Source organism: Amyelois transitella, chromosome 24, assembly GCF_032362555.1.
Source record: "Amyelois transitella isolate CPQ chromosome 24, ilAmyTran1.1, whole genome shotgun sequence".
Classification (NCBI taxonomy): Eukaryota; Metazoa; Arthropoda; class Insecta; order Lepidoptera; family Pyralidae; genus Amyelois; species Amyelois transitella.
This window is the reverse complement of record NC_083527.1, coordinates 5,527,412-5,540,964: the sequence shown is the minus strand read 5'-3', so window position 1 is coordinate 5,540,964 and position 13,553 is coordinate 5,527,412. Positions and strand designations below refer to the sequence as shown.

Here is a 13,553-nt window from a genome sequence, read left to right as displayed (position 1 = left end):
ATACCACACAAGAATCATATACATATGTTCCTAATTTGCCTCGTTTTCTGTATTTGGTTATGCTTATTTATTTGTTCATCTTATCACACGTACCTAGATCAACAGAAAATTTTCACGTATTTTGCTCACGAAATTAATACATATACAAAGCCATTGTATAACTACAATACATTATAATTTATATTGTCTTGAATTAATTACAAAACAAAAAGAAGATGATGTATAAGTTCCATTCTAGGTACTGCCGAAAATGAGAGTAATTCTAATATACGATAAGTCGATAAAATAGGAACCTTAAGTAACAATGATAAGAAATATTTGTTTCATACTTATTTTTTCTATCGTGGGTAGATAAAATAAGTTCGGTTATTTGTTTGGGAGTTTGTATTTTTTTTCCATAGCAGTTTTTGTTTTCTCCTGTAGTCCACGTGGTTAAATAACTATTTAGGTCCACATGAACATATTTACAGTTTTTGCTTGAGTCTAAGATAAGGGGGCAAGATTTAAAATTTCGGCCCTCTGTGGTTCCTAGCACGTAGGTATACCTATAGACGTGTAAAAGGCGACTGAGGAAATACACAAGCATATTTATTTAGTGCATCTTTTACCATGATCCAATAAGAGTTACGTTTCCTTGCAAAGATTGCGGACGTCAGACGGGAGTCGCTTGAAAACCTGGTTTAAACCTGACGTTCGTCATAGCTGGAAAACCACATCAAGCTGGACATCTTTAAGCCAGCATGAGAATTGTTTCTATTCGGGCCCCAAAGTAAACACTGCCGCTCTAGTGTTTTCTTTTACAATAAGTAGTTAGGTACCTAAGTATAAATACTTATAACTAACTTTTGCATTACCGAGCGAATGACAGGCAACGCACATCCTAGTCAAGAGGCTAGAGACTTTAACTTCGGCATGTAGTTTTTTTCATGTGGTTTAGGGGTGTAGGTACTTATAGGATTTTCAGAAATTCCCACGGGGATGGGTATTAATGGGATTTTTCGTCCTCTTCTTTATTAAAAACTAGGTTTTGCCTTCAGCTTCGCCCGCGTGAATTAAGGGCCATCTAACATAAAGCGACGAATTTAAAATTTAACGTCATCTGACAAAAAAGCGACGAAATTAGCGCCACCTATAAAAAGCATCGAATTAAACGCCACCTACTGAAGAATACACCTTTTTTTCACATCCCACGGGAACTATAGTTCCGATTTCCGTTTTACCAAGATGAAAGGTAGCCTATGTCCATTTCCAGACACTTAATTATATAATTGTGATATTGCAAAAAGATTAATTCTGTAAATATACCCGTGAAGAGGTAACAAACAAACAAACTTGCTTTCGCATTTATTTTATTAGTTAGTTGGGATTTACCATAATCGTATGAACACTGACACTTTACTACAAAAAGCATCGAATTAAACGCCACCTACAAAAGAATTCACCTTTTAAGCATATCCCACGGGAACTATAATTCCGATTTCCGTTTTACCGGGATGAAAGGTACCTAACCTATGTTCATCTCCAGACTCTTAATTATCTATATAAATGTGATATTGCAAGAAGAATAATTCAGTAGACAACCCGTGAAAAGGTAACAAACAAACAAACAAACATACTTTCGCATTTATTTTATTAGTTGGGATTTACCATAACCGTACGCACACTGACCCTTTAATTTTTTTTTTATGTTTCCAGTCCCCATGGCATTGTTTATCGTCCTGCTGTCGTGGCTGGCGTTGGGCCGCGGCCAGTTCCAGGACGAAATGCAGGACTTCGACAGGTCCTGCCTGGGGGAAGACAAGTTCCGGTGCGGCGATGATACCTGCATTTCTCAGGAACAATATTGCGACGGTAGAATGAACTGCGCGGACGGCTCCGACGAGAATTTTTGTAGTGAGTGAAACGCCTTTAATGTTCAAATACTATGAATCGCAGCAGTTTGAATATAATAAAAATAGACTGGCTGTGCCCGCGACTTCGTCCGCGTGGAATAGTTATTCTGGGCATCATTTAAGCCCTCAAGGATGAATAATTTTCCCCGTTTTTTTTTAACATTTTCCAATATTTCTTCACTGTTAATAGTTGCAGCGTGATGTTGTATAGCCTAAAGCCTTCCACGATAAATGGTCTATTGAACACAAAAGAATTTTTCAATTCGAACCAGTAGTTTTGAGATTAGCGCATTCAAACAAACAAACAAACCCTTCAGCTTTATAATATAAGTAAAGATTCGTTAGGGCATACATCCTACATTACATAAAATCACGCCTTTTTCCCGGAGGGGTAGGCAGAAACTACACCTTTCTTTTTGCCACGATCTCTGCATACTTCCTTCGCTTCATCCACATCCATAACTCTCTTCATGCAAGCGTTTTTGCCAGGACGTCCTTATCGTTAGGGAAAATTATAATTTAGTTGCAACGAGAGCGACATTTGGTCAAAGGTCTTATTACCGGAATGTCCAGTCGGGTTCTAGCGAACGTCACTCGCCATCAGCCAATAGCAGCGAAGAGTCTAAATCACACAAGCAAAGGTTTCCTTCCGACTCAACACCTAGCCTGGAGGAAGATAGATAGATATACTCGTAATTCATTTATTTGATTTGCTACACACAATTTACAATTTCATATGAAATACAAATTAATTAGGGTGTGAGTTGCAGCAATACAAAAAGGTCACAACTCAACGAATTTATTGCTATAGAGCAATACGCTGATTTTCAGTTATGACCTAGGTGCTAGTGCAGGTCAAGATCTTCCTTTTGTGGCGGTCGAGCCCGAACTATCGCTCTCCCGAAAAAATTCAAAATTTAAAATTTTTATTCATTACTAGAGGCCGCCCGCGACTTCGTCCGCATGGAAACCCTATCAATCCCGCGGGAACTCTGGGATAAAAAGTAGCCTATGTGTTATTCTGGGTCTTCAGCTACCTACATACCAAATTTCATGGTAATCGGTTCAGTAGTTTTTGCGTAAAAGAGTAACAAACATCCATACAAACTTTCGCCTTTATAATAGTAAGTAGGATTAGGTATAGGATACTTCATATCACTTAATACAGGTAAGTTTGTTCTTGTTTTTTTCAGTCGAACACTCACCTGACCCGAAAACATGCGCGCAGTCATCGCATTTCCTCTGCGCAGACAAAAAAAAATGCATCCCCAATCATTGGATCTGCAACAGTCTGAACGACTGTGATGACGGCAGTGACGAATTGAAATGCGATGCGCCGCAGACGCCTCTGAGTGCTCAGAATGTACGGTATACATATATAGTCACGTGTTTATTGTTTGCGGGGCAGACAGAGCCAATAGTCACGAAATGACTGATAGGCCACTTTAAGCTGTTTGACTGAATGATACCTGTGTCGTTCGCGGCACCAATAACAAAAAAGAATAGGACCACTCCATCTATTTGCCATGGATGTAGTTAAAGGCGACTAAGGGATAGGCTTATAAACTTGTGATTCCTCTTTTAGGCGATGGGCTAGCAACCTGTCACTATGTGAATCTCAATTCTATCATCAAGCCAAACAGCTGAGCGGGCCTATCAATCTTTTCCAGACTGTTGGGACTACCCCGCAAGGGATATAGACGTGATTATATCTATATATGACTTAATGATATAATTAAGATTCAAATAGTGATAGGTTGCAAACCTGTCGCCTTTTACTACACCCATTTAATTATTTATTTTATGTCCTTACACTCAGTAATTGCTTAAATATACCTACCTCTGCGTTTCATTCTCATGTAATTTCTGCAGAAATCATGCATGGGGTTCACATGCGACGGTGATAAGTGCATATCTGACGCCTGGGTCTGTGACGGCAAATACGATTGTAAGGACAAGAGCGACGAGTCACAAAAGAATTGCAGTGAGTATCTGTCCAAAAAGTGTTAAATCAATAATTTTCCCCCGTTTTTTTCACTTTTTCCATTATTTCTTCGCTCCTAATAGTTGCAGCGTGATGTTATATAGCCTAAATCACATATAAATGGTCTATTAAATACGAAAATAATTTTTCAATTCGAACCAGTAGTGCCTGAGATTAGCGCGTTCAAAAAAACAAACCCTTCAGCTTTATAATATAAGTATAGATTAGAAGAATTATTAAATACATATTGGTAGAAACATTTATTATGAATATGTTGATCGCTAAGCAGTCTCTTCCACCTAACCTGTTGGAGAGGATCAAGAGTACGTCATTTTGACAGGACTGGGTTAGTCAAGTTTAGACACGAAGCGACTCTTGTGACCTCAGCAAACTTCCCCATTATTGATACATGGTGACACATTCAGTTGCTTGAAAGTGCTGGTTTTCTTACGATATTTTTTCTCACCGTAAAAGCATCCGTTAGCACTTGAGTCAATAATTGAGTTAGATCTCGTGTCTGCTGGAAGAGATTTATGTCGAAATAAGTAGAAGTAATATTATATCTTGTGTTTATCATTCTCAAAGAACTACATATAATATTGTCATCTTGTTTTTTATAAATATTATAACTTTGGAATATTTCAAATTCTATACAAAATTATTGTTTTGCCGAACTAAAACATAACATAAGTTCTATCTAATATTATTTCAAAATAATAAATTCTCAATGTTTTCTGTGTTAATAATTTAGAAATGGAGGCTTGTACATGGGCGAGAGAGGAGTTCAATTTTTGGGTTTTGGGGTTCGGACCATAACCCACAAGCTCAAAATCTTATGAGTTTTTCTTTTATTTTATTTTTTTTATTATACAGCCATCATCATTATTATCTTGCTAAGATTTGTATCTATAAGGTTATCAATAAACTATTATCTTTCAGAGGGGAACCTCCGCCGTATAAGATACGTAGACATGAACCTATGTGACGGCATCAAGGAGTTCTCAAAGAACATCACGAAAAATTACCGTTGCATCGACTCCTCATACTGCCTGCCCTACGATAAGATGTGCGACGGAATGGCGGATTGTCGCGACGGCAGCGACGAGGGCGGCTTCTGTGCACGATGTTAGTAAACCTTAAATTAATGTTAAATCCACCTTAATTTTTATACACATGTCATTTAATCACGTCTATATCCCTTGCGGGGTAGACAGAGCCAACAGTCTTGATAATATTGATAGGCCATGATCAGCTATTTGGCTTTAAGATAGAATTGAGATTCAAATAGTGACAGGTTGCTGGCCCATCGCCTTAAAGAAGAATCCCAAGTTTATAAGTCTATATCTTAGTCGCCTTTTACGACATTCATGGGAAAGAGATGGAGTGGTCCTATTCTTTTTTCTATAGGTGCCGGGAACCACACGGCACAATAATAAAAGACGTACGTAAATATATTTCTTTAAATAAATAGGGCTAGCAATCTGTCACTATTTGAATCTCAATCCTATCGTCAAGCCATACAGCTGAATATAGGCCATATTCAGTCTTTTGACTGTTAGCTTTGTCTACCCTGCCAGGGATATAGACGTGACTATATGCATATTTGTTTAGTTATACAGACAATAACCTTACTTAGAAACTACTGCCTCCTAACAATAGATAGAAGCTATCTTGAATAATAGGGTTCTCTTGGCCTGGGCATGATGAGAAAAGATCTTTTTCTGATTGGCCTGGGTCTTGGATGTTTATCTATATAAGTATTTATTATAAAATATAGTAGGTATCGTTGAGTTAGTATCTCGTAACACAAGTCTCGAACTTACTTCGAGGCTAACTCAATCAGAGTAATCGTGTAAAAAAATAATAATAAATGGTTCATCAAGGGACAGATCTCCATAGCTGCAGCCATCTCACTTTAGAACAAAAGGTACCAAAGGGCCTCTTCATGTTGGTTTCGGCCCCATGAACGCCTCCCAAATGACCGGGCCGTGTCACAAATACATATGTCCCACCGTCCCAAATATGGGCCCGTGCACATTTTATATTCACCAACATAATAATAAATAAATAAATATATACGGGACAAATTACACTGATTGAGTTAGCCTCGAAGTAAGTTCGAGACTTGTGTTACGAGTTACTAACTCTACGATTCTATATTTTACAATAAATACTTATATTGATAAACATCCAAGACCCAGACCAATCAGAAAAAGTTCTTTTCTCATTATGCCCTGGCCGGGATTCGAACCCGGGACCTCCGGTGTCACAGACAAGGGTACTGGCGCTGCGCCACAGAGGCCGTCAATAATACTTACTTCTCTTAACAGGGTTCACAGCATGCTCAAAAGGGGTGTGCGAAGGGAATGCATCTTGTGTCCCAGAAAGATACGGCTTTTTCTGCGCCTGCCCACTACTCAACAAGCAAGTTTACGATTACAATACGAACACGTGTAAGGACATAGATGAATGTGACGCGATCAAGCCGGTCTGCTCCCAAACCTGCATGAACACCCTTGGAAGTTTCTACTGCCTGTGCAAACCTGGTTATACCCTTCAAAATGACGTCATGTGTTATGCGAATGGTAAGTTTAGGGTTATAGGCTTTAGACTTTTGACCTTAGGACCATTTATACATACATACGTACATACATAAAATCACGCCTCTTTCCCGGAGGGCAGAGGCTATCTCTTTTCACTTGTCACGATCTCTGCATACTTCCTTCGCTATGAGGACCATTTATCCTCATGATGGACGAAAGGCTTATAAATTTTTAGGCGATGGGCTTGAAACCTGTCCCTATTTGAATTTTAATTCCAACTTTAGGCGTTTTAAAGGATAAAGACGTGACTGTATGTATGTATGTCAGTATTTTTTTGTATTTTGCCTTTGTGAATGAGCATAGATATTTATAGATTGTGTGCTTTATTGCATTACGTTAAGATACATTTTTGAATAGAAATGTATCTGTTATATGACATTCTTGACTTTGTTTGATATACCTAGATGATCGTAGTTGTTTGTAATAAAACAATATTGTTTGCAGAACCCGAAAAACAACTACTGTTCTACAGTACTAAAGATGAGATTGGATATATATCAATACAGTCAAAAACACAAGTGACTTTGGCTACTGGTGTCAAACAGGTATTCTTTCTATCTATACAGGATGTCTGGTTAATCGCGTTGCATATTTATGGACATAATAATTCATGAACACGCTTAACTTTTCATTTTAATAGGAACAAAATTCTTTCTAGTTGTTCGATTAGCATGATTGTGCATTGTCAAATTAATAGGAGTTGCCATTATGTGAATCAGTTGCAAATAAACAATCATTTATATGTGTATAATATTTAATCAGTGACTTATTCAACCGTAGGTACACTTGTTTAAAAAATAATAAACTTGAAAGATTTGTTTACATAAAAGTCAAACTAAATAAAAGATTTTAAAAATTCTTTCGACAGTGAGTGACTGATTGACATAAAATACACATAGCCCAAACCGCAGGGTCTAAAGATTCAAATTTCGGCATGAACGTTTCCCGAAATTTTCACGGGAACGGAAAATAACGGATTTTGAGATTATTATATCTCTTTAACCCAAGAATCCTACTTTGTGACCAGTCACTGTAACATAGCACGCGCGACGCTGATTTTATCGCGCGAAAATTATCGCTGTCTCTTTTCTTCGGGGGCAGCTCAAGCTGTGTGATTTTACATATCTATTTATTTAAAACTAGCTGTGCCCGCGACTTCGTCCGCGTGGAATAGTTATTTGGGGCATCATTGAAGCCCTCAAGGATGAAAGTTTTTCCCCGTTTTTTTTTACATTTTCCATTATTTCTTTGCTCCTTCGCAGCATGGTGTTATATAGCCTGAAGCCTTCCTCGATAAAGGGTCTATTAAACGCAAAAATAGTTTTTCATTCGAACCAGTAGTTACTAAGATTAGCGCGTTCAAACAAACAAACAAAACAAACTCTTCAGCTTAATAATATTAGTATAGATTTCCAAGCTATATAACTTGGTAATTTTAAATATTATAGATAGAAAATATACAATATAATTATTTTAAGGCCCATGGCGTAACGTATGATGGAAACCACGTGTTTTGGGTGGAAACCGCTGAGGGTCACCAAGCTATATACAAAGGTCATTTAGACAACATCGAAGGTACTAAACAGGTTAGTATTTTATTAGTTCTACATTCATTCATGTTTTTTAATGTAGACAATGTGCATCCGTCCACGATTTAGATTTAAGAGATCTATATTTGTAAATTGACGTCCGATGAAAATGCTGCAGTGTAGTTTGTTCCGCCACTTCTTCTACGCATGCGCTTTGGAAGCGGTAGTAGTTATAATTAGATTTCAGTTATGTGACGTCAATAAGTGATACCTTGTATCCAATTTTGAAAATAAATCTATTCTATTGTAATGAAGAGGATCTACAAATACACATAAATGATGTTTTTTTTCTAAAGTTTTCTTTTTGTGTTACATCTTACCTCTCTAAAGTGGAGATCGTAGTGCCCCTTTGGATTATACAATCTTGGACAAGTCAGGTTTTTATACGAAGCGACTCCGGCCTGCTTTGTAGGGAACCTTACTTTATTTTGCATCATGCTAAACTCTGCACAAGATTAATGTGCCGACTCCCATACGCGCCTTTTATGACATCCACGGGAGATGGAGTAATCCTATTCTTAAAGCGCTAGAAACATTAATTATCCGATATAAATTTTAATGTTTCAGCAGGTACACTAGTCTAACTAGTTTTTTTGTCTTCAATTTGCCAGATTGTAAGCACTGTGCGGTGTATTGTCGTGCATGTTGCTCAAATAATGCATATGCACTCTATTCCTACTATTATTTCGGTATGATCCAAATACAAAATTGGGATTCTTTTTTGGGCGATGAGCTAGCAACCTGTCACTATTTGAATCTCAATTCTATCATTAAGCCAAATAGCTGAACGTGGCCGTTCAGTCTTTTCAAGACTGTTGGCTCTGTCTACCCCGCAAGGGATATAGACGTGAACATATGTATGTATAATCGAAAAAAAAACTTCCCTCAAATTCCCCAGGTGATCGTAAGTCTAGGTTTGCAAGACCCGGGTGACTTGGCCCTGGACTGGTTGGGGGGCCACATTTACTTCACAGACGCCGAAAGAGGCATGATAGCCGTTTGCCGCACCGATGGAGCCTTCTGTACGATCTTACCAGTGATCACTCACAGCCCCAAGTTCGTCACCTTGGATGTTGAACAGGGGTGAGTAGTCTTTAATTATGTTTCATTCTGAGTTATTTTGCAACTTGAGGCCAATTTCTTGTGCTTATTGTACGCACACGTAGTCAAAAAGGCTTTGTAAGTACAATTTCCCAGTTCATACTGTAAAACTAATATTATTTTTTTAGATTTTTCAAAGGTTTTTGAATGTGGTTATGAATAAACGAAGTTTCACCTCTTACTGATGTTTTTTTATCTTTATTTAGGCAACAAACAGTCGTTTACAAATAGAAATTTTCATAAACTATGAGTATTTCACTTTAAAGACCTATAGTGCCCTAAAGTGATGTACTTATAAAATAAAAAGGGTTAATTACATGGCAGGAATTTGTAAATAAAATCAACTTAGCGTAGCTTTCCTCTGCCGCTGGGAACAGAACAGTGTTAGGTTAATTAAAAAAGTTGACGTTATCTGGTCCCCAGGAAAATGTACTGGGCGGACTTCTTCGGCGTGCCTCTCATCATGCAGGCTAGGATGGACGGCACCAACTCGGAGGTCCTGGTGGACAGGCTGTCAACCGTCGCGACCGGCCTCACCGTGGACGCCGCAAGCGGCAGGCTTTACTACGTCGACAAAACCATTTATGTTGTCCGGCTTGATAACAGACAGGTTTACGTAAGTATTACGCTCGAATTTAAGTCCGGACACTAAAGAGATTTTGTAGGGAGTCCAGGATGGGTGCGCAGTTAGAGAAAATAAGCGAGAGTATTAGACTTTCATGATTCGGCGAGGATAACTGGCAGGTCAGATCCATGGGTGGTAGTGGATAAGGTCGGTGCCGAGTTTAATCGTAACTGTATACGAGTATGTTGTTAGGCCTGATTTATAGCAAGTTTATGTAAGTATTCTAAAATAGAACTTTAGCCCAGTCTCTGCCGTGGAATACCCTTCAGCATAACATCATGACTGAGGTTTACGTATCCTCTTTTGATTTTGAACTTGTCCTAGAAGAGAAACTGATTTTTATAAATTGATACGTTTTGATTAGCAGGTTTTCTACAGAAGTTTTTAGTTAGTGTTTTAGTGACCTGAATGTGATCGTTATTGTTCCCACTTCAAGTAGATCATAGACCGTATAGCGGCGGAGAGTCATAAAGATGAGAGAGGTAGAATACTGGGATACGAGTCTGAAACTGTACTGCAACTTTGGTTCCGTTTTCGAACGGTTCGATGTTATTATTTTTGGCTTATTGTGTAACAGAGTTTACAGAGGTTTTTATCTCGAAAGGATAATTCGTCTTCAAAGAAAGAGTTCTTTTTGTCGGTAAATTATTCGATGATTTTAAGTCTCTCAAAATACCGAGAGATCAGTCTCAGATTAACAATTATAATTCTGGTATTTCCACAGTCATTCTTCAAGGACTCCTTCAACCACCCGTACTCTATTGCGGTCTTCGAGAACACGGTGTACTGGAGTGACTGGACATCCAGGTCCATACAGACAATGCACAAGCTGCAGGAGAATGCGAGGAGCCGTTTGATGGATATGAACGCTACGGTCTTTGGTGAGTGAGCAGTTCAAAGATACTTTACATGATGTACTACGAAGAATGCACCAGTGCCTGCCCCGCCCCTGTGTCTATACCTCGCGGTAGTAGATTTAATTATAAGTTGTATTGCCGTCTAAGTAAAACTTGGTATCTATCTTATTTTGAAAATAGATATGATCCATTTTGGTTAAGGTTCCTCTAAAAAGGTTTCGCGCTAAAATCTCACTTGACCAACCGAGGATTATTGCTTAATGAAGAACTAAGTCGGGATAAATAAACTTGTGTTACTTGAAATCAAGAAATCTGTATTATCGCACTGTATTTAACACTATTTGTACTTATTTATTATTAAATATAAAAACATGCACTTGTGAACTATTATGTTGGTATTACAATTTTGAATTATTTTCATTAGGTTCCATTATGAAACAAAACATATTCAATTTCTCTAACTGGCCAGTGACATGTAAGGAGTTTTGTATTAAATTTTACAAACATTCTGAACAATTATACTCAAAGACACACCCCGGACTCCTGTCCAGGGAAGTGAGGACGCAGCCGAGATTAACGTTTCGTACAAAGCGCACGGTTTGACAAAAGGGCAAAAGCTAAAAATTAATATATATTAATATCTAATTTCCTTATCGCTCCTTGCCAACGTGTTAAGTAAATGTCGGGGATGACCGAAAAGGTCGGGTTTAAAATTACCGGCCACAACGAATCCATAACACTAAAAGTAATTTTCATACAGACCTTCGTTGTTTCAGATATGCATTTTTACCATCCAACGCTGGTGAAGCCGACCGGGAACCCCTGCTTCTTCCACTCATGCTCTCACATCTGTTTGATCAGCTCCAATGTGACTCGCACCTGTGCTTGTCCAGACGGCATGGAATTGGATAGCAGTGGTTCTACATGTGTTTGTAAGTTTATATCATCATTTTCAACTGAGTTTGGTCAGGTAGACCCATCCAGAAAGTTAGTTTCAAAAATCTTTGCTTCTACAGCCAATGTCTTCATATCTGTTTGTCCAGCTTTTCCAGGGAGTCGGGAACTACACGGCTAATATGGAGGTATAGGTATCAAACTTTTGTTTCTACTGAAGATTATGTGGCGTTTAGGTAAAAGTTCGGAGGTAAGAGAGATGAAATGATTTAAAGATCCGTAGAATAACTACATTGATCTTGATTAGGACAATTTAGACAAATTTAAACAGGTTATGGGCTTAGCTATAAACACGAGATCCAGCAAGTAGCCGCCAGGGATATCCAGCTCTTTAACTTGGTAAACGCTGTAGTAGTCCAAAGGAGAGGACCCTGGGCGTACGCGCACGTTTTGATAGGGCTCCCGAACTGTGAATAGTGATATTTAAGGTCAAATTAAAAATTCAAAGAAATTCAAAATTTTTATTCATTATTATAGGATACTTCATATCGCTTAGTAATTGTCAAAACGTATGGTTTCACAACATTGGTTGACGTCAAATAAATTACTTAAAACTAAGTTTACTGCCGCTTCCAAGGCGTCAGTGCAGAAGAAGCGGTAACCAACTGCACTGCAGCATTTTTTAAGTTCTTAACGACTGTTCTTTCCTAACCTAAATTTAATCCCAATTATTGACACGACAGAAATTCAGTCCATCATTTTGTTTCAGATATAAAGAACTTCCGTCCACAATACCTTGTAGTGGCAGCTGGGGCCACTTTCACGAAAATTGAGTACAATAACCTTCACAACCCGGAGATTAACAGCGTGCACTTCAACATAGCCTGGGTGCGCGCCATGGCTTATGACAGGGTCAGAGGTAGGTGACCTTAGGTCAACAATGACTTGTGAATAGTCTAGGAGACTTATTTAGACGATTTCATTATTATATCGGACGAAGGATGACAACTGCTGAACCTAGCCCCTATAAAAATATATAATCACGTCTATGCCCCTTGCGGGGTAGACAAAGGCAACAGTCTGCCAAAGAATGAAAGCTCACGTTCAACTGTGTGGCTAAATGATGGACCAGAGATTCAAATAGTAAAAGGTCGCTAGCTCATCCCCTAAAGAAGAATCCAGTTTTTAAGCCAATCCCTTAGTCACTTGTTACGACATCCATAGGAGAGAGATGGAGTGATCTTATTCTTCTTTTCTACTGGTGCCGGGAGTCACATGGCAAAAGTGGGGTAAATAAAAGTAATCCTCCAATGGTTTAAAATATTTATGAGGACAGGACCATTAAAAACGCAGAACACTTCGCTAACACGGGCCCGGACATCTCCATGCGAGTGAAATTCAAAGTTAATAGCCGTATCTTTGGTCTCCTTTTACAACATCCATGAGAAAGACATGGTACTGGGAACCAAACGTCGCTTCCCTACTTCTGACTCTCTAAGGTTAATCATAAATTTAGAAAGTGGAGGACATTTGTTCTTTAATCATACCGAATTTATAATTGTGAATAATCTCGCTTGTGTAGGTACATTTTAAAATTCCTCATTGATAAATTGTGCCGTGTGGTTCCCGGCACCAGTACAAAAAAGAATAGGACTACTTCATCTCTTTCCTATGGATGTCGTAAAAGGCGACTAAGGGATAGGCTTACAAACTTTTTTTAGTCGATGGGCTAGCAACCTGTCACTGTTTGAATCTCAATTCTATCTTAAAGCCAAATAGCTGAGCGTGGCCTATCAGTCTTTTCAAGACTGTTGGCTCTGTCTACTCCACAAGGGATATAGACGTGACCATATGTATAAATTCTGTTCGTTTCAGATGTACTATACATATATGACGGAGGAAGGAAAATTATTAGCAACATTAATATGACAGACTTTTTGCTGGGCGTCCCTCACACAGTCATTGACAGCGGATTGGTCGACGTGGTGCATATGGATTATGGTCAGTT

At 38.4% G+C, this 13,553-nt stretch overlaps 1 protein-coding gene across 1 annotated transcript in view; it reads left to right on the top strand.

The window, feature by feature from the left end:
- The first annotated feature begins 1,224 nt into the window (after positions 1 to 1,224).
- Positions 1,225 to 13,553, top strand: part of LOC106135766 (vitellogenin receptor) — a 57,645-nt gene continuing 45,316 nt past the window's right edge. Inside the window, exons 1-14 of the mRNA XM_060951417.1 lie at positions 1,225 to 1,231; positions 1,696 to 1,893; positions 3,086 to 3,255; positions 3,765 to 3,876; positions 4,816 to 5,001; positions 6,207 to 6,461; positions 6,924 to 7,024; positions 7,958 to 8,065; positions 8,967 to 9,151; positions 9,593 to 9,785; positions 10,519 to 10,675; positions 11,428 to 11,583; positions 12,315 to 12,464; positions 13,421 to 13,546. Coding sequence (XP_060807400.1) covers positions 1,225 to 1,231; positions 1,696 to 1,893; positions 3,086 to 3,255; positions 3,765 to 3,876; positions 4,816 to 5,001; positions 6,207 to 6,461; positions 6,924 to 7,024; positions 7,958 to 8,065; positions 8,967 to 9,151; positions 9,593 to 9,785; positions 10,519 to 10,675; positions 11,428 to 11,583; positions 12,315 to 12,464; positions 13,421 to 13,546 — 2,104 coding nt within the window. The remainder of the gene's footprint in view (positions 1,232 to 1,695; positions 1,894 to 3,085; positions 3,256 to 3,764; positions 3,877 to 4,815; positions 5,002 to 6,206; positions 6,462 to 6,923; positions 7,025 to 7,957; positions 8,066 to 8,966; positions 9,152 to 9,592; positions 9,786 to 10,518; positions 10,676 to 11,427; positions 11,584 to 12,314; positions 12,465 to 13,420; positions 13,547 to 13,553) is intronic.